This window comes from Phasianus colchicus, chromosome 2 (assembly GCF_987193195.1).
Source record: "Phasianus colchicus chromosome 2, bPhaCol1.hap1.1, whole genome shotgun sequence".
In the NCBI taxonomy this organism is placed as follows: Eukaryota; Metazoa; Chordata; class Aves; order Galliformes; family Phasianidae; genus Phasianus; species Phasianus colchicus.
The window spans coordinates 67,149,945-67,169,713 of NC_143437.1; the positions used below are offsets into that span (position 1 = coordinate 67,149,945).

At 48.1% G+C, this 19,769-nt stretch overlaps 1 protein-coding gene across 1 annotated transcript; it reads right to left on the reverse strand.

Annotated features, from left to right (window-relative positions):
• Positions 1 to 3,973: 3,973 nt before the first annotated feature.
• On the reverse strand, positions 3,974 to 18,584 carry NR2E1 (nuclear receptor subfamily 2 group E member 1). The gene is made up of 9 exons (XM_031610938.2): positions 18,414 to 18,584; positions 14,262 to 14,407; positions 13,860 to 13,947; positions 13,154 to 13,389; positions 11,823 to 11,969; positions 7,746 to 7,842; positions 7,211 to 7,360; positions 6,851 to 6,956; positions 3,974 to 4,632 (listed from the first exon to the last, which is right to left on the reverse strand). Exons 1-9 carry the CDS (start codon positions 18,436 to 18,438, stop codon positions 4,470 to 4,472), a joined length of 1,158 nt encoding a protein of 385 aa, XP_031466798.1. The 5' UTR covers positions 18,439 to 18,584; the 3' UTR covers positions 3,974 to 4,469.
• Positions 18,585 to 19,769: the final 1,185 nt, after the last annotated feature.

Genomic DNA, 19,769 nt, shown 5'->3' on the forward strand with positions numbered 1-19,769 from the left:
AGACCACAGGAGGAAATCACTTGTCACCAGCCTTCACCTGGCCACAGAGCTGTTGATCATAATCCTGTCTATGACTTCTAACCAATTATCCATCAAATAGTCCACCCTTAAAATCTGTATTTCTCATTTTTAGAGATGAGGATGTGGTGGGGAACCATCTCAAAGGCTTTACCAAAGTCCAGTAGATGACATGAGTTGCCTTCCTTTTGTCCACTGATGCCATCATGTATAGAAGGCTTCTAGGCTAGTCAGGAATGACCTTCCCTTGGTGAAGCTGTGCTGGCTGTCTCCTGTTTGTCCTATGTGTGCCTTAGCATGTCTTCCATGAGGATCTGTTCCGTGATCTTCTCAGGCACAAAGGTGATATTTACTGGCCTGTAGTTCCCCAGTCTTCCCTCCCTTATAAATGGGAGTGATGTTTTCCTTTTTGTCATGGTATGAAATGTGGGAATGGTTGTTCCTGTGTTCTGGGCCTAAAGCCGCAGCCCTGTTCATGGTAGTCAACAGATACATGGCTTCATTAAACTTAGAAGAAGGATACATCTTCACTTGGTATGAGAAGCCTCAATCTAGATTTAGCTATTACATGAAAATTATACCATTCTGCAGAGAAAGCCCATGATAGGGCTTTTAGGTCTTATAGTTGAAGATTAAGGTGGCTCTGATCTGCAACAGCCATTAGGGATATGGAGTCTTGCAGGCATGCTATGAAATGTGATCATTTCCCTGAATGTTAAGGAAAGGCTGTAACACTGTGCTTGTATGACCAGTGGTGAAATGCACATTATGAATGCCTGAACTTGAGTTTGCAAGCAACAGTGCTAAAATAATCATTCTCCCTAAATGCTTCTAGGGCTAGAAAAGCCTTAGCGCTCTGAAACATGATGTGGAAGTTACTTAACCAGATGCTCTTGAAAACCAATTCAAGAACACTAGTAGCAGTCTGATCCAGTGTTTTGTGTTCTTAATGGTGCATGTTCTAAACAATTTGAGTGCATGTTGGCTTAGAGTTGGTTTTGCTGCTTTTTCCTTCTTATATAAAAATATATTGTTCTGTCACTATGTAGAGAACGTGCTACAAACAAGCAAAGTTACTAATTTTCTTTAAATAAGACTGTTAATCTCATTTTAAACTTCTGCTCTGTCATTTGTATAGAATTCTGGATGTGAAAGCTTGAGCTGACAAAATATCGGTGTGCTGACTGGGTTATGTGTAGTATCAGTGAACACTTGTCTTTAAGCATTCTATTTTGTGGCTGCAATAAAACAAGAATTCATTTCTGACTATATCAACAAAGGTTATCTGGTTGCTTGCAACCAAGTGCAATCTTTATTTTTGGATTTTGGAATGGAAGGAAACATACTAGATGCTAGTGGTACAGCTCTGGGTTGCAAGTGGGTTGTGTAAGTTTTGATGCTTGATTTTATGGGTAGGACTGTGAGATAGAATCAGCACAGAAGGCAAAGATCAGTTATTTTAGTGTGTAGCTTTTCAAGTAGTTCTAGTTAATGGGAAGCAATCTATTATAAAATTTCCTCCTACTTTTGAATTACGCTTAAAGGCTGAGTTACTCTTGAAAATGGGGAAAGGTTGATTGTATATGAAGTTGTATTATTTAGATACATAATCAGGTGTTCTTTTTCTTTTCTCAAACATTCTTTTTTGTGAGAGAAGCTTCTTTCTGAAATCAAAGTAAATCTTCTGTCATATCCCTAAAACATGATGTTACAATCTTTATCATCTGCTGCAGGCAAAAAAAAAATCTAAGCTGAAGAGGGAAGAGCTGCATATTGATGTCAGTAGATTCTTCTTGTATTTCGGAAGTGTAGCAAGGACTTTGGAGTTGCTACAACCTCTGAAGTTGACAGGATCTTGGATTCAATGGACATCTGCACTGGCTTCTAGGATTTCTCCTCAGTGTCACTGCTTTGAAGCTAGCTAATTTAGTGTAGCGTAAGTGATTCTGCTGCTGTACAATCTGTGGAGGAACACTGTCTGAGATTAGTCATCTAGGGACTGGGACTGGATAGCATGCTGCAGTGTACAGCTACCTCAAATCTTAGATGCAGTTCATGTTTATTGCTGCACAGCATGAGACTTGTTGAAATGAGTATTTTGTCATTGGTTCTGAACAGCAGTGGCCTCAACCTTTTTAACTCATAAACTGTACTGTCACAAGGGTGGGAAATAACTAATTGTCTGCCATCTTCAGTTTTCTGTAGTGTAGAGCAAGAAATAGTAAAAACTGTTGTAAGTGCAGAAAGAACTCTTAAGCGTTTGCTCATTTTTTTTTAAGAGATAAATTCACCCCATCATATGGTAAATGCATTCTCAAGCACTCCATGCTAGTTCGTACAGAAGGTGTTTCAAAGTCTTGTAGTCCATACTTTGTCTTACCTGACTCATTGGAAAACTAGTCTTGTACATGTAATGGTCCTGCTGTCTTGGAAAGAATGGAATGTGAGACCTCTCAGACTTAAGAGAGATGGGGTGGAAAAACTTTGATTTCTGTGTTTGGAATCCATGGAGTTGGGATTTCAGTCATGGTCTGTGTTTCTTGACACCAACAAAGAATGAGCTGTTGATATACGCTGTACATTTCCAGTTGCTGTTTTAATGTGCACAGTCTTCGGTTACTCACTGCCTTATAAACAGTGTGTTTTATTTCCCTTCTATTGCCAGCTTCATCCTATGCACTGGAGTTTCTTACCCTTTTCTTTGGTTTGATAACACAACTGGACACCTTAATAAAACTCCCGAATCTTTTTAGTTGAAGCAGTGTTTTTGTACTCATCAATCATTGTGAGCTGCACAACTCACAAATACTAAAAACTGAAATAACATGAAATGGAAAACTTACACAAGGTTAGACATCTAATCTGTTTAGAAGTATGTCCCCAAAAAAACTCTATGTCAGATCCTTGAGAAGGAAATGTTAGAAACCTTGCAGTAAGTATATATATGGATTACAGAAAACAGCTCTGTGCAAGACTTTGAAGTCCCTTTGGCTGAAGGTAGCATCACCTGTAGCTGAGTTATTCCCTTAATGTTTGTCTCGCCTGTTCTTTAAAACCTCTGATGATGAGACCCCCACAGTACCTAAGGCAATACATGGTAGTAGATATTATTTCTTTTCCCTGTTAAGTCAGGTACAGTGGAAGATGCTAATCCAGAAACAAAAGGAGAAGTGTTAAAAGGACAGTAGAAAGTAAATTCAATATATTTTTATTCTTTGTAAATACAATGAGTACAACTTTTTAACTTCACAAATCAGTTAATCCACTTTGTACAGGAAAAGTTTTACTCATTCTATGATAGTCCAAGTGCTGATTTTTCTCAGTGCTAGTTTCTAATAACAAATCAAATTTTGAAAAGTACAGCAGCTATCTTTAATTTTTTTCTACGTGTTTCATACATCAAATAAGCAGCTTATAACATTTTTGTGTGTAAGAGGGTGTAGGTGAACAAGGCTTCAAAATTAGAACCTGGAGTTTTCTAAAAAGGCATCGGAGACTTTTGAAAGTTGTTAGCATCGTTTCAGTCAACCAACTTTATTTCCTTGAAATAAAATTATTTCCGTTGGTGTCTTTACAGTCGTTTTCACTTCTCTGCACATCTCACTGACAAAGAGTTTGGCCGCCGTTGCCTTTGGTTTCAGCAGTGTGCCAACGGGACAGCCAGCAGGTCACTGAAGCAATCATCTCCATTGGATTTGGTTTTGCTGTTTTTGTCTTTCTTCCTTGACTTGTACTCTTTGCCAGAGGCTGTGTGGATGGGTGCGTGTGTGTAAGAAGGAGAGAAGGGTCGGGGAGTTGTATAAAGCTCTTCTGTCATGAGATGTTAATTCTGGTGACATCTGCATCACAGATCACCAGTTGATTTTGCAGGAAGAATGGAACTGCTGTCATAAGCTACTTTTTAATCAGTTCTGAAGGCCACTTCATGATGTATTACTGCAGAAGCGATGTTTTGGTAACCTGGTCTTAAATGTTGCCTATTTTATTAAAACATTTTACCAACATAGGCTACTTTTAGAACAGTTCTGAAGGCCACCACATCTCACGTTACAACAGAAGCCAAGTTTGGTCACCCGGTTCCAAATACTGAACAAAACTAAAGTACCTTCTTTCACATTTCGTCTCAGATCTGCCAGTTAAATGAGAGAATAGCACAGTCTTTGTTAACTATGACTGGCATCTGAATTGCCTCCATCCTGTAGTAACAGGAAAAGCAGCCAAATTCCAACCACTTTCACTTTTTCTGTAGAACAAAGCATTCTCTCCATGATCTAAATCACTCTGTTCAGAGCAGCAGAATCATATCTACTGGGGTATTTTTTTGTCAATGGGTTTAAAGGCTAAACATTCCCAGGCTTATGCTTCCTGTAGATTTTGTTAGTTGAGGCTTATTCTCCATAGGTAAAAGTTCTTCTCAAACTGTCCATCCTGATAGTTTGTTTTAAGGAAATTTATATGTCACTGGATTTGTACATATCTGAAAGCAGTCTTGTGATTGGTACATTCCCAATGGTCTTTTTGAAAAACACTTCTTCTATTGTAGATGGACTAATAGAACGTAAAGCTGGTAGAAGCAATAAAAGTTTTCCAAAACGACAGGGTTGTGTAGGGTACCTGGAAAGGAAAGAGGAAAAAAAATGTTAGTGAAGTTTTTCAGTATTTCTCTGAAGAAAATCTTTTATGTTGTAGAGAAGACCAATATTCAGTGAATTGTACAGATGGGTGCTATCTGTGCTAAACCCCTGGTTTGTACTCATGTGAGCAAGAAGGTTGACCCCAAGGAAAACTCTCTTAATGGAGGTTAGCAGAATATAGAGCAAGGTCCCTGAGTTTTGATTAGCTCCCTTGTTTATTCCCTCAGAGTAGTAACAATATAGATATAGGATCTGCTCTGGCTTGTCCCTCCGACAACACCTATGTTCTTGATGCAGTTCAGGGACGAGCTTGACCTATAATAAATACCCTGTCATTTAAAGTGCAATTTAAACTTAGCTGGATTGTCATGGTAATCATTTTGCCTCCTGATTGCCTTACACATTTAATAACAATTGACATTTTGAAATAATTTTTTTGATTAAAGAACCTGTGTGTTGTCCCCAGGTAACATATTTGCATAATAGGATATTTTCCATTCTTTCTCACAGCTTTTGAAGCTAATATAACACATGATACGTATTCTACTTGTGCTTACACTGACTTCACACTAGTGTGATTCTCAAGTCTCTGCATAGCAGTGCTTTCCCCATAAGCAGAAATAGATCCATTTAGAAACCTTTCTCCAGGCTGCTCTCCTTTGCACCCTGCTGAGTGCAGCTGCCCCCGCTGCAGTCAAAGGGCGGCAGTACTCTAACACTGACAGGAAGGCACGCTCAAGACTGAGGGTGAAGCAGGAGGTGAAAGCCATTGGAGTCAGTGTGACAGTTCTGATAGCAGAGCCAGGATTTCTTCTTTTCTAGAAAAGCTGCAGAAGCTTTGATTTCCCGATATAGGAAGATGAGGTTGATGAGCAAGCAGGCATTACTCGGAATACAGGCAGCCTTTCACTGCGTTGTTTGCAGCGTTCGTTACTTTGAGAAAAGTAATCTTTTATAAAAGATTCTCTTTAGCTTAATATTTCCTGCAGTGCAAAAATGGAATGGAGATGTCACCATGCCTGGAATGGAAAACATGGCAATGTGACAATATCTTTCCCTGGCTTTTCTTTCCAACAAGCCCTGGCTCTCTCAGAGTCTCCAGGGAGCACTCTCCGTGGGAAAGGCCTCCTGTGAGAACAGGTTGCTGCTCAGTGGTGATTCTTTTTGCTCTGAACTAGCCAGAACTGGACAGAATTTGTGTTTTTGCTCCCATTTGCAGAGCAGGACATTACCTTTGGGCTAAATAGAAGTGCTTCAAAGACTGCTGTCAACTATTCTCTAACACGGAGTTGACTTCTGCTAGACAGAACTGCTGTTAGAGTGGATAAAAGTTTCAGAAACAAAAACAGCATAAAAGAGCCTCTTCTACCACTTCATCTCCCACTGTGCTGCTCTCATGGATCTCCACTGCATGGGCTATGATATGGACTTCACAGGACCTGCTGCAGCTCTTCCCTGATCCATCCAGGAAAGCTGATGGAGAGGGTGTACTCTTTTGGCTTCTCCCCTGCCCCTCCTCTATGTATAGTTCCGTGGCAAGAGGCTGCTTGTCCCTTCAGCCACGTGTTACAGAGTGGGGATTTGCATTTTGTATAGCATATGTAACCCATTCCTGGGTTTAGCCCTGTACAACCTGTGGGATGCCAGCTACAGCTTGTACAGCAGGTTTTAAGATTGCTGTACCCTAGGAAACCTATACTAGGTGAGACAGGTAATTTTTTTCTTCTGAAACTGATTCTCATCTCTCTGCTCTGATACCAAGATGAGTTTCACAAGGTTTTTTATTTTTTTCAGTTTATATTGGAAGAGTAATTTAGCTTCTTTGTTTCTCAGTTTCTCTCTGCAAAATGGGAGAAATGAGATGGGGAAGTGTACTGGAGATCCTGGGTGAAAGGCACTTAAGCTGCCATAAGGCGCGATGTTAAGTGTCACTGTTAGCAGTACTTAACAGAATAGAAGGTGGAGGAAATCTAGCCTTTGAGAATGCAAAACGCCCCACAGCAGTATCAATTCCCAGAGGAAAATCTCTCCTTCTCCCATTTTCCATTTGTCTGAATAAACACCATTCTCCTTCTTTCCATGGGAAATGCCTGATTCCAGGAGGCCAGCTGCTGTAAAAACCTGTGTGGTTATGTCCTCTCTGCCAGAGTGGGAATGGGATGTCACTGCAACTATGGGAGGGATTCGACGGAGCTGACCTGGTATGGATGTAGCTGTTCAGGGTGAGCTGGGCCTCGTCCTGCAGGGCGGCGATGGCAGCGGCATTCCGGAAGCTCCTCAGCTCGGACCCGCTGTGTGTCGGCACTGAAAAGCAGATGGTTACAGCTCAGTGGGGTCAGGACAGGCCAGCTGATGCTACCCGTGGACATGAAGCAGTCTCACTAGTTCCCCAGCGCTCCGCTGCCAGGCTTTCAAAGCACAGCACTGACTATTGGAATTCCACACCAGGAAGCAATTGTGTGTTGCGGTGCTACGTGTGGTTTAAAACGTCATTTTCACTTCTACGTGGCAACTTCATAGCTATCGGGCCAGATAGGTGTGAGGTGACTTCTGCTTACCAGCTTTGAAAGTGACGATGCATTTGAGACAGGCAAATTCAGTAGCATCTAGCCGGAGTTGTCTAAATCTAGCCACAACCTCCTGTAAAGCCTGTATTTCTGAAATAATTTTATTCAGCTTCTGAGAATCTGTATTGTCACCGTTCATGCCTGAAACAGAAACAGATGAAATAAATAATATTAAATGCATTTGCTTTATTTTATATTGATTTCTGACAAAATCCTGCGTATCGATATCCATTCTATTGTCACACTTGTCTATCTGGTTCCATGTAAACTGACTATATTGTATGAAAGTTAATATAAAATCTTCTCTTGGATGATAACAAACACAGTAATTTGCATTTAAATGACAATGCAAGCAGTCATGAATACAACAAAACAACATTATTTGCATTTAAATATAGATTTATAAATGACAGGTATGCTCTATTGTTCAGTAGGGATTTGTTATTCTTTACATGTTGTTCTTTTTTCAGTAATGTATTTTTATGGTAATTTTTGTAACAAAGTCATTAAATTGTGCAATTCTTACCAGATACAGCCAGTAGAGTGTTAGCATCAACTGGAATGGCCCATTGTGCTATTCCTAGAACAAACAGTTCTCTCCAAGCATCTTCCAAAAGCATCAGCTGTCATACAATAGATGTACAATATAACATAGTGTATAATTTATAGATTTACAAACAATTTAAATATGTAAATTTCTGTTATTTTAAAAACTGCTTTAAATGCTTGTCATGGTATTTTCCCCACCGAATTTGTTAGCTCTTCTCTTAGCTTTTAGAGAAGGTGTCTGGAAATGAGACTATGTGTTGTAGAAAATCACTTGGTGTTGGCTCACTATGCACTGTGTTGTAGACCAAAAGGAAAGAGAAAGGAGAGTGAGAAGTCCTGCCCCTGAGAGCTTGCACTTGACCTGAGCTCTTGCCTATGTTTTTCAGCACAACTCCTGGCAGCATGGGCTTTCTCCTGCTCTCTGTGGGCACATAGTACTGTCCTAGGACAGACTGGAAGAGTGCTTTCCTCCTGTTCTCTGGGGATTTTCAGCTCTTCCTAACAGCCATCAGCAGGGCAGTGGGCTCTGAGCTCAGAAATGCTGTCAGCATTGCTGCTTCCCTGCAATTTCTGTACATTGTCTGGCTTTACAAATGATGTGCTTTTCTCTGTTTGGAGGCAATGCCATCTATTTCCGTGGAGAGGCACTGGTGCATATGAGGAGACGTGACTCCTGATAATGCATGTGGCAAAGCCAGTACTGAGAGCATCTAAGGGTTATTGGTCCAGACGAAACCTTAGGAGGTGTTTAGAGGGTCCCAGTTCAACTGACATTTGTTAGCTCCCTGACCCAGCCTAAGGGATGTGCTGGGGGATTTCCTGTCTCTTTGTATGCTGGGAGAGATGGGGAGGGGTGAGACTGTAGTGGGCTCAGAAGGGGTCATTTCATGGCTTCATTCAGTGAAAATAGATTGTGCAGAATATACGACAAAAAAGAGCAAACCACAGTAATATTGCTGTGGTCCCTGAAAATAGCAGCAGCATCTCAGGGAGATAGAAAGGAAGGCATATGAAGTCTAGAAAATTCTGAGAACGAAATACCTCATACCAAATGAATGTTTTCCTTGGAATCAGATATATGAAAGTAATAGATGGTACAGAAAACATGCTCTAAAAATGAATCCCTTATCTAAGTGCCCTAACAGCACTGAGAGTTTTAAACCACCCTGCTCAGAACTGAATGAGAAGAGCTCTCATAAGCTTGTTGCTATAGTCTTAAGACTTTAGTGTGCTATGTACTTTGTAGAACTTCTACGTAACTTGGTTAAGAAATTGTGACTGAAAAGCATGTTGTCTCTGGTTACATATAATTTGTTTGAAATAATTTCACTGACAATGCTAGAAGCTGCCCAGATCATTTTATGTGGGGGGAGTCTAGGCACAGCACCAATCTCAGCTCCAGCCTGAGCAAGAAAACCTGCCCTTGAGCCTTGGATATGCTGCAGTCTGCCTGCCCCAGCCCCTCCTCCAGGTAATCCTGGTGGGTATACAGGTTTCTGTATGACATAGGAAATGATTTGCCAGCCTTTCATTTGTTTTTGTAATACGTTTTTTTGTCATTCATTCATGCAGATACAATGGTAGTGAATGGTGGTTCCTGGAAGATATCAATTTCATATGTTCTTTCCCACTGAGCATTTAAAGTCAGAGGACTTTAGAAACAAGAGACTATTCCAATAGCTGAGGCTTTCTTCATGCCTATGCATAAGTCTGTAAAACCATCAATTAAAGTAATTCATGCTGAAGTCATACTCAGCCCTTCAAAGAAACAAAAAATGCCAGGCTTTCTAAAGGACCGGTTTTTGCTTCTTAATCCATCTCGTTTTGCTAGCATGGCCTTTTCTTGCTTTCTATTGCATTGGGCTGATCTGTCTTGTGGAGCAGCTGGGCAGGCACACAGGCCAGCAAGCTCAGAGCATGGCGTTTTGGTTGTGTGGCTCCACTATTAACAGTGTGATGGGCTTTGAAGAGGTGGGGAAGGGGCAGCCCTCTGCTTCAGGCAGAGGAGTGGCACGGCCATCATGGGTCTGTCTGGACAGCAAATTGGCTTCTGCTTGTTTCCTTCCTTTCAAAATCAGGCAGTTCCGGAGTCCCAGAGTCACAGTGTAGTTCCCTTTCCAGAAAAGCAAGAAGCTAGAGCAAATCCGGGAAAAGGTTTCTGATTCTACTCAAGCAGATGTCAGGGATACAAAAAGAGAAATTCAGACATTTACAGATGGGCCATTGTCAATTAAATACTGCAACAGCACTATTATAGAAATCAATGGTCTGATTATTTGTGAAATAAGGTGATTAAAATCAGGATTATTTCTTCTCCAGCTTTCCTGAACACGACAGGGGACCCATGTGGCAAAAGGCCCAAGCAGCTCGAAGGTTTGAGGAAGACAGTTTGCAATGAGGTACAGCAAGTGGGAATAAGGATCTAGAATGGCTGGGATTTTTTATATGTAGTTCACTCGTATTAGCCTTGAAGGTGATACAGGCAGTAGGTTGTTAATGATGGCAGGTGGCAGAAAAGCAGGCCTTGCTGGTTGAGGCGTGCCTGGTCACATGCAATGGAGACATCCCTTCTGCCTTACACACAAACAGAGATGGCCTGCCGGAAAATGCATCTGTATTATGTTAAATGAAGACTTCACCTAAGGAGCTTCCCATGAATGTTGTTGGTTGCTGCAGACATCGCTGGTCTGGAGATGTGCCCAGCACCTTCCTGCACCCTGCAGCTGTACTGATGCAGCATGCTTGCTGCATCTGTTTGGTAGTGAAGCCTGCTCCTTGGGATCCAATGCTGCACAGGAATAACAGCAAGGGAAGACAACGGTAGGAACCAGCATACTGCAATGAGACCACTGCCTTCCTGAGGGTGGTTGCTTAAGGCCTGTGCAGCCTCCTGGGCTCTGCCCACCCCTCCTCTCACACACTCAGTCGCTGACAGCATCACAGCTGCTTGTTAGTCTGCTATCATGACAGAGGTTTTAAGATCTGGTGCTATAAAAAAGACTTTTCAATAGACCTTAGCTTTATGACACACTGTCATGCTGCACCCTTCAGCATAAAACACTGTGTTCCCTAAGAAGCTCAGTTCAAAATCTATACTTGCATGTGTACTGCAAATCTTGCAACATGAATCCATGGAGAGCTAGTTCCTCTGATGTCTGGTACATGCAACATCTGAGGCATGGCATTTCTAGCAACAAGTTTGTGAAATTAGCTAAATCATATCAGAGTATCAAACATCTTTTATGATTGGAGTTTTGTGTAGATTTCTCCCCTTCCTTTTTACAATTATCTGATTACTTTTTTAGAATTAATGCATTATACAAAGCACACAGTGTCCTCATCAAGAATCAAGTCATTAAGAAATTGCTTCATCTTGTATGGTTCACATGTGATTTACTTGAAGCAAAGACAAATTGTCGTAGAGGAAAACAAGACAGATTAGGGAAGATTTTAATTAATGGTGAAAAAATATTGGGGGCTGACCAAATTCTCATACCATTATATTGGACTAATTTTAATGTAAGTTCACAGAAAACAATGGGAACAAGAAAAAAATGTTGTCTGTGTAAACAATAAGAGAGGAGAGGAGAGGAGAGGAGAGGAGAGGAGAGGAGAGGAGAGGAGAGGAGAGGAGAGGAGAGGAGAGGAGAGGAGAGGAGAGGAGAGGAGAGGAGAGGAGAGGAGAGGAGAGGAGAGGAGAGGAGAGGAGAGGAGAGGAGAGGAGAGGAGAGGAGAGGGGAGAAGGAGGAATGATCTTCAGAAATCATTCATATTCTCCTGGTTTGTATGTTTAACTAAGTACACCTTATTCTGAAATAGCAAAATAAGATGCTATTCCCATTTTTTAGAAGAAAAAATCAAGCCATAGGCAATTTCTAAATTACTGCCTTTTTTTTTTTTTTTTTTTTTTTTTTAGTAACAAAGTAGAACTCTGCCCTAAACTTTAGAGCTTTTTAGGTCCATGATAGCTAAAAAGGATTATGTGTGAAGGTCCCAGTCTGAGCTACGTTATCAGGCAGGCCAGACTGATTCACTCCCTCTACAGGAGCCTTACCTGGTCTTGTAAGGACAGGGTGGAGAAGGCTGGGACACTCTTGGCCCACTTGATGCTCATGAACAGAAGTCTGGCTGCTGACTCACACACAGATTCGGTGGCCACCTCGTAGAGATACATGGGGGTACCATTGACTTCATGCGGGTACTAATGTCAGAAAGAAAATAAAGTGACTTCACACAGTGTCTCCTCAGCAGCCTGCCCTTCCTCTCCCACACAGCTGCTGCTCGGTGAATCGTTCTCATGCTCAGCGCACAGCGTGCACTCTCCTGTTCTGCAACCAGATGGCATTGCTTCAGCGAGCCCACTCCACCCCACTCTTTGCTGCTGTCTGTGTGCTCAGACTGCACTACAGGAACAGCTCATTGAAGGATGCTGAAGGGAGAGTGACATTATTACATCAGGGAAAACATTATTAAAATGTGGTGTCATTCTTCATGCTTTTACATGATGGCACACCTGTGGTGGAATAGTCAGAAGGATACTGTGTTTGATCAAAGAAAGGCAGTTTGATAAAAAAAAAAAGGCAGTATTTTGTAACCTGTGCTTGGGAGGCTGCCCTGGCAATCTGGTCTTGCACAGCAGAGCAGGGAACACTTGTTTACCCTTAACCCTTTGTCCAACTCCTGAAGTGCAACAGGCTGTAAACAGATGCATAGAGATAACCATGTCTACCTATAGGACTGGAGTTGGGTGACGTTTCCAAGCATGTGCTGTGTTTTCTTACAAATTTCTGATTCAGCATTCCCCCAAAATATAATATGAAACTATATGTGAGGATCATGTTCATGATGCCAGGCTACCAACTCTGGAAGTGTAGAACTATTAACTGCTTTCCTGTCTAATTTTATAAGTGCTGTAAATAAGAAAAATGCCATTGCAATTAAATTAAAGAAAACTTTGCCTAATGGCTAGTGTCTGTGCAGTTGAGGCCATGGCAGTACTTCCAGTGGGGTGCTTTGGAAATGTGCCAGGAGGCACAGAGCCAATTTAGCCACAACCTGCATGCTTTGGTCAGCACAGGGAGCACTTTCTGGACTACACCACCATGGAGATGGGTGTTTTGCTGAAGAAAGCTCAGTCACTGCAGCTCATAAGGTTTAAAATTGACCTGAGGATACACTCCGGACAGGAAGGGCAAGTTATCAGCTGATCCTTCCGCATCTACTTCTTGCAAAAGGCACCTCACCCTTTGCACAGAACATGGGGAACATGCCATTGGAGACTCCACCACAATCCGTATCACCCCGAACCTTGCTCTTTGCCACATCCACCCTGTTGGCCCATCCCAGCAATAGGCTCTGCAGTACCATTAGGGTCTTTGGGCTAACCTTTGGGGTGGGCTGTGCCAGGCCCACCAGGGCCTGCCTCTCAGGAGTGCCAGCAACGGCAGCCAGTTCCAGGCCATGGGGCTCCAGCTGGGAGACAGCAGTGAAGAAAGCGGGTGCTGGCAGGGCAGTGGCAGGAAAGTGTGGGGCACCGCTGCTCTCCTCTTTGTGTCCGCGGAAGTAGAGGGCCACCTGTTTCCGTATTGTTGATGTACGTGGGCCCCGTTCGTGCTGCACAGCTGTGGGACACCAAGGAGAAGTTATGACCTTCATTGGCTGCAGGATAAATGGCTGAGGGAAGGGAAGGGAGGGGAAGGGAGGGGAAGGGAGGGGAAGGGAGGGGAAGGGAGGGGAAGGGAGGGGAAGGGAGGGGAAGGGAAGGGAAGGGAAGGGAAGGGAAGGGAAGGGAAGGGAAGGGAAGGGAAGGGAAGGGAAGGGAAGGGAAGGGAAGGGAAGGGAAGGGAAGGGAAGGGAAGGGAAGGGAAGGGAAGGGAAGGGAAGGGAAGGGAAGGGAAGGGAAGGGAAGGGAAGGGAAGGGAAGGGAAGGGAAGGGAAGGGAAGGGAAGGGAAGGGAAGGGAAGGGAAGGGAAGGGAAGGGAAGGGAAGGGAAGGGAAGGGAAGGGAAGGGAAGGGAAGGGAAGGGGGACACTGTGGAACTGAGAATGGATGGGGGAACTACACACCCCTTGGCTGTGAGGGGTGGGCATACCATCTTTGTTCATGTTGACTTCCAAGCACTTCTTCAGCCGGCAGGCCCGGCACTGGTTCCTGTGCGTCTTGTCCACCGGACAGCCCCCCTGCAACAAACGCAGCGAGCCGTCAGGTCGGGGGGTGCTCAGCCCGGCCCCCGCCCTCCCTCCTTCCCTTTCTTGCGAGGCCGGGCCGCCTTCAGCACCCGAGACAGCGACGGCGGCGGCGGCCCAGGGGCGCCCAGGGACACCGGGGGTCTGCGCGCAGCGCTGGGGTTTGGGGCGGATGGGAAGTGGGGGAGGAGTGGAGCGTTTTATGGCTTTGTTTTATTTCGTTTCACTATATATTTGTCTGTTTTCACTCTGCCTCGGCCTTCGTTGGCGGAGGGAGCGATGGACCGTGGAGGCAGCGAGCCGCGTACCTGATTTCCCGACTTGCAGACGTAGGTCCTGTTTCTCCTGATGCTCCGCTTGAAGAAACCCGAGCAGCCATCGCAGGCGTACACCCCATAGTGCTTGCCGGAGCTGCGGTCCCCGCACACTTTGCAGGGGATGTCCAAAATGCGACCTGAAAGCAGAGAGGGGAGGGAGGGAGAGCAGCTCTGAGCGGCCTGACCTCCACGGGGATTAGCCCCGGAGCCGCGCTACAAGCAAATAATGAAGTGATTTTATAGCCAACTTTCTTTTCCTTGAGCAAGTGTCAGTTTTCGACAATGAGCATTATTCATGCACCGCTACGTTTATTTGGGTCTCCTATAATCGCCAAGCCCCACTTTGGAAAGGGAGATTACAGCCGCGGGGGCAGCAGGATTTGCTGCTGGGAGCGGGGGGGCGGGGGCGGGTCTTCACCCTCCTGAAGCTCTGCACTTTCCCTGGGCAGGGAGCGGTCAGAGAGCGGGGCACGGAACGGAGCGAAACCAAATAAAACGGGAACCAAAGAGACCCCCTCTTTCCTTCCCGTAGGAGCCCCAGCGCAACGGGAAGGGACTATGTGCGGGTTTATTCAGCCCGAAATGGCAGCAAAAAGTCTTCTCCCGCCTCTGTGCGGCGAGAGGGTGCTCCCAGATCTGCGTCTGCTTCGGCCCCGAAGGGGTGGGAGAACTCGGGCTGGGGAGTATGGCAGCCCTGTGCGAGTCCCATCCGAATCCCGCGTGGCTTCGAGATGTTCACTGTCTTCTTTTCTTTTCTTTTCTTTTCTTTTCTTTTCTTTTCTTTTCTTTTCTTTTCTTCTCTTCTCTTCTCTTCTCTTCTCTTCTCTTCTCTTCTCTTCTCTTCTCTTCTCTTCTCTTCTCTTCTCTTCTCTTCTCTTCTCTTCTCTTCTCTTCTCTTCTCTTCTCTTCTCTTCTCTTCTCTTCTCTTCTCTTCTCTTCTCTTCTCTTCTCTCTCCCCTCCTCTCCCCTCTTCTCTCCCCTCCTCTCCCCTCCTCTTCTCTCATCCCCTCTCCCTCTCCCTCTCCCTCTCCCTCTCCCTCTCCCTCTCCCTCTCCCTCTCCCTCTCCCTCTCCCTCTCCCTCTCCCTCTCCCTCTCCCTCTCCCTCTCCCTCTCCCTCTCCCTCTCCCTCTCCCTCTCCCTCTCCCTCTCCCTCTCCCTCTCCCTCTCCCTCTCCCTCTCCCTCTCCCTCTCCCTCTCCCTCTCCCTCTCCCTCTCCCTCTCCCTCTCCCTCTCCCTCTCCCTCTCCCTCTCCCTTCCCTTCCCTTCCCTTCCCTTCCCTTCCCTTCCCTTCCCTTCCCTTCCCTTCCCTTCCCTTCCCTTCCCTTCCCTTCCCTTCCCTTCCCTTCCCTTCCCTTCCCTTCCCTTTTTCCCTCGCCCTAAGAACCCCAACCCCGACGCCGCCCCTTTCTTTGGGGGAGCGCTGTGGGCGCTGCGGCCGCTGCTGGGGGCTGTGCTCTGCGCGGGATCTGCGCGGAGCTCCCGGAGAATGTGGGAGCCGAGATGCTTTCAGACACGTCTCCGCCGAGGCCCTAAGACAATGCCTCCGGGCAGACAATGGGGACATTAGATAAAGTGTTAACTTAATGATTCTGCCCGCTGAGCCCCGTCTGACTGCCCCCGAGGAGCGCAAGCTGCCAGCTTCTCCCCAAATGAGAACCGACAGCTGCTGCACACAGCGCGGCGGAGGGACGGGGATTAGGGCCGGCACCGCGCGGGGAGGGGCGGGCGGGAGGGAGAGGTGAAAGCATTCAAAACTTTTCCGCAATTAATAACGAGTGCGGCCCCCCCCTCCCCCCCCCCCTCCGCCCGCCGCCCGCCGCAGGCCGCGGCCCGGAGCTGCAGGTAGCGCCCGTGGGGAGGGCCGGGGCCGAGGCGCGGCCTCTGGGAGCGCGTAATTACAAGTTCCCCTCGCCACCTGCCCATTGGGATACCAGTGACCCGTCAAAAAGTGTAGCATGGGAATTCGGATGGCGCACAATGCCAACGGGGGAGAGCGCTCCACTTCCCCCTGCGGCCCTCCGCATCCGCGGGGCGACGGTCCGCGCGCGCACGCACACACACACACACACACACACACACACAAAGGAGGAGGAGTGCCCCTTGTTGGGGGGGGGGAGGTGAAGGCTCGAAGCACCCCGCGCACACCCCAACCCGTGGGCCGCGGGGGAGCCGGGAGACCCGGATCGGGCTCGGAGGAGAGCCGGGGGCACAAGGAGAGTGGCAGAGGGGAACTTGGGCCGCTTTCACAGCGTGGTTCTCCCCAGGAGGGTTTAAAGCTGGGGGCTGCTTAAAAAAAAAGGTAATAATAATAATCATCATCATCAGACGCATTTCACAGATATATAAAAAATACATATACATACACACACGCTTATATACACCGCAGATGTTTGCTGTAGGACGCACGCAACCTCTCCTCCGGAGCTGAGCACCGCCGCTCCCCGCTCCGCTCCGCGCCCGCCGCAATCACGGCCGCGCTCTCCTCTGTCCCGCAGCACGGCGGTGGGAAAACTCGGAGCGCGATACGGAACGAGAGACGGGAAAACGAAAAACGGTAACGCGGGGTCAGGAGATGGCCGGGAAACTCTGTTTCAAAGCGCCGCGGCTCCCGAGGCACCGCTCGGTCCCAGAAGTTTAGCGCTAAGGAAAAGGGCTTTCTCATTCTCGGTTCAGCCGGGAAACCGTTGTGACCATCCCGCGACGGGGGGTCCTCGGGAGCTTTTTTGTGCTTGTCATAATTGCTTAAAGGATAGATGGCAGCCCCGATTACTGTAATTACCATCAGGGGCTGTTGAAAGAAGTTAGCCCGGCCCGGAGGGACGGGGGCTCGCTGCCACCCAGGCGGACTCGAGGCACGGCCCGGCCGGACCCCCCCGCTGCCGGGAGCCCCCAGCACACAGCGGGCGGTCGCCGGGCCCGGGACCGCGGCTCGGACTCTCCACGCTCGTCCCCGTTCCCGCGAGGCCTCGGGAGGGGGGGAGGCCGGGGGTTCGGGGCTGGGGGACCCTCGGGAAGGCCCGGCAGGGAGGAGAAGGGCTCAGCGGCCCCGCGGGCTCCTTCTCCGCAAAACGTCTCCTTCGGGGCAGCGGCTCCCGGCCCTCCCGCTCTCCCCGCCGGGCCGCTCTCCCCCGCTTTCCGCACCGAGGGCCGCCGTCGGCCGCGGCCTCCCGTCCCCGGCCGAGGGCAGCGGAGGGGCAGCGGAGAGGGAAGGCCTCGGCCCCGTCCCCCCGCCGCCCCCTCCCGCCCCGGCTCCTTTCCAGGCCCGAGCGCGGAGGAAATAAACGTCCGAGCCATCACTTGTCAGACATTAAATTGGATTGGGTATTTTTTCCCCCTTTGTCACCGACTCCATCCATATTGCGAACTCCGAAGGTCCCGTTGGGATTACTCTGACGGAGCCGCTGTGCGACAGCGCTCGGGCGGCTTTAAATTCCCCACTTATGAGGCGCACGGATTTAGGATTAAGGAAAATGTGACTTTTCCGTTGTTTCTGCTTTCCCCGTTGCGGGATTATTCGGTGTAACGGGAAATGCCGTGCGCAGTGCCGCTTTTAAATCCTCCTTCGGCGGAGCCGCTTACGCGATTCGAGCGATCGGAGTTGGAAACTCTTTTTTTGAACAACAACAAAAGAAGGGGGTTATGCCGGAGAAGGCTGCGCAAAGTCCGGCGGAGGAGGTGCGGTGCCCCGAACCCCGCAGCCTCGCTCACCCCATCCCCGAGGGGTCGAGAAGCGAGCGGCGGGACGGCGGCTCAGCACGGAGCCCCCCGTTCGTTGCCACTCGGGAGGGATGTCTGTGAAATACATACTCCTTTTTTTCTTTCCTTCCTTCCTTCCTTCTTTCTTTCTTTCCTTCTTTCCTTCCTTCCTTCCTTCCTTCCTTCCTTCCTTCCTTCCTTCCTTCCTTCTTTCTTTCTTTCTTTCTTTCTTTCTTTCTTTCTTTCTTTCTTTCTTTCTTTCTTTCTTTCTTTCTTTCTTTCTTTCTTTCTTTCTTTCTTTCTTTCTTTCTTTCTTTCTTTCTTTCTAATTTTCGGGATTCCGAACCCAAACGTCCCCCCCTCCCCCCCACCCCTTCATTTTCTCTTCCCCCACCCCATCCCCCAGGCTCGGAGGGGGCCAGCAGCCCGGCCGCGCCGTTACCCACTTGTTGATCCCGCCGGCTTGCTCATGCTCGGAGCCCCGGGAGCCGCTCCGTCGGGGCGCAGCGCGGTGCCCCCCCGGCAGCGGCGGGCGGGTGGGTGCCTCCCTCGGCCTCTCAGCGCTGCTTCGCTCGCTGGGGCCGACACATCCTCGCCGCGAGGTGCTTCCGAGGCGCGGGGACACGCGGAAAAAAAAAAAAAGAAAAAAAAAAAAAGAAAACCAAAAAACAAGACGAAACAAAAGAGCCAAAAGGCAAAAAATAATAATAAAGAAACGAAACGAGACGAAGAAGGAGCTCTCCCCGCGAGCTGAGGCGCTCGGGACCCCGGGAGGGTGAGGAGGTGGCAGCGCGCTGCCGGCGGGACTCGGGGCCGCGGCACAATGAGCGGAGGGGAAGGTGGGATGGAGCGGGCTCCGCGCGGAGCAGGAGATCAGAGCCGGCGAAAGAATGGCAGGGGGAAAAGGCGTCAGAGGAGGCAGTCTCAGCCTCTCAGAAAGTGAACGCTAGAAAAAGGGAAAGGTTTCCAGAAGTTCATTACACCGCTGACTCGGCGCTCGGAACCTCAGCCCTCGGCCCTATAATATCGGCGGCGCGGTGACAGCAAAGCGGGGAGGGGAGGGGAGATGCCGCCCCCCGCCCACGGCGCTCCCGCGCGTCCCCCCCAAATCCCGGCGGAGCGTGACGTCACCGGGCGGGGAGGGGGCAGGGAAGGGGGGGTGAGGGGGGTTCGGTGCCGATGGTGGTCGTGAACCTCCGAGCGGCTCCGCGCCTCCCGCTACCCCAGTCCCTCACGGCGACCCCGACCCAAATAAATAAATAAATAAATAGAAAGGAAGGGGGAAAAAAAAAAAAAGGAGACAAAAGGAGGATAAAGGAGGGATAGGGGTCCCGTTTCTTCAGCATTTTCCCCACTGTTCACGCTGGGAAGGAGAGGGTGAGCAAAAAGCGAGCTGAGGGAGGAAGGGAGCGCTCGGACGGCAGCTGTGTGTATCCATGGGACCGTCGCACCCGGCGCACGGAGGGGACCTTGGACGAGGACAGGGCTGGAGAGCAGTGGCTGCACGTCGTCGGACGTTGCTCAGGGGAATCCCAGAAAGCAAAACCACGGGCAAAACAGGGATGCAGGCAAGGTCACTCCCCGTGAAGGTTTGCCTTCCTGAGCGAAGTCTGAAGCACCAGAGAAGGAGATGAGCGCGTCAGCAGGGTTTGCAGTCCGAAGCGGGACCGTGTGGCAGCAGAGCCCGAACCTGGCCCCGTGTGTGTCTCACACCCACAAGGCACATCTCTGGCTCTACGGCAGCCCTCATCCTGGTTTCAGCTGGAAAAGTGCTAACTTTCTTCCTAGTAGCTGCTATGGTG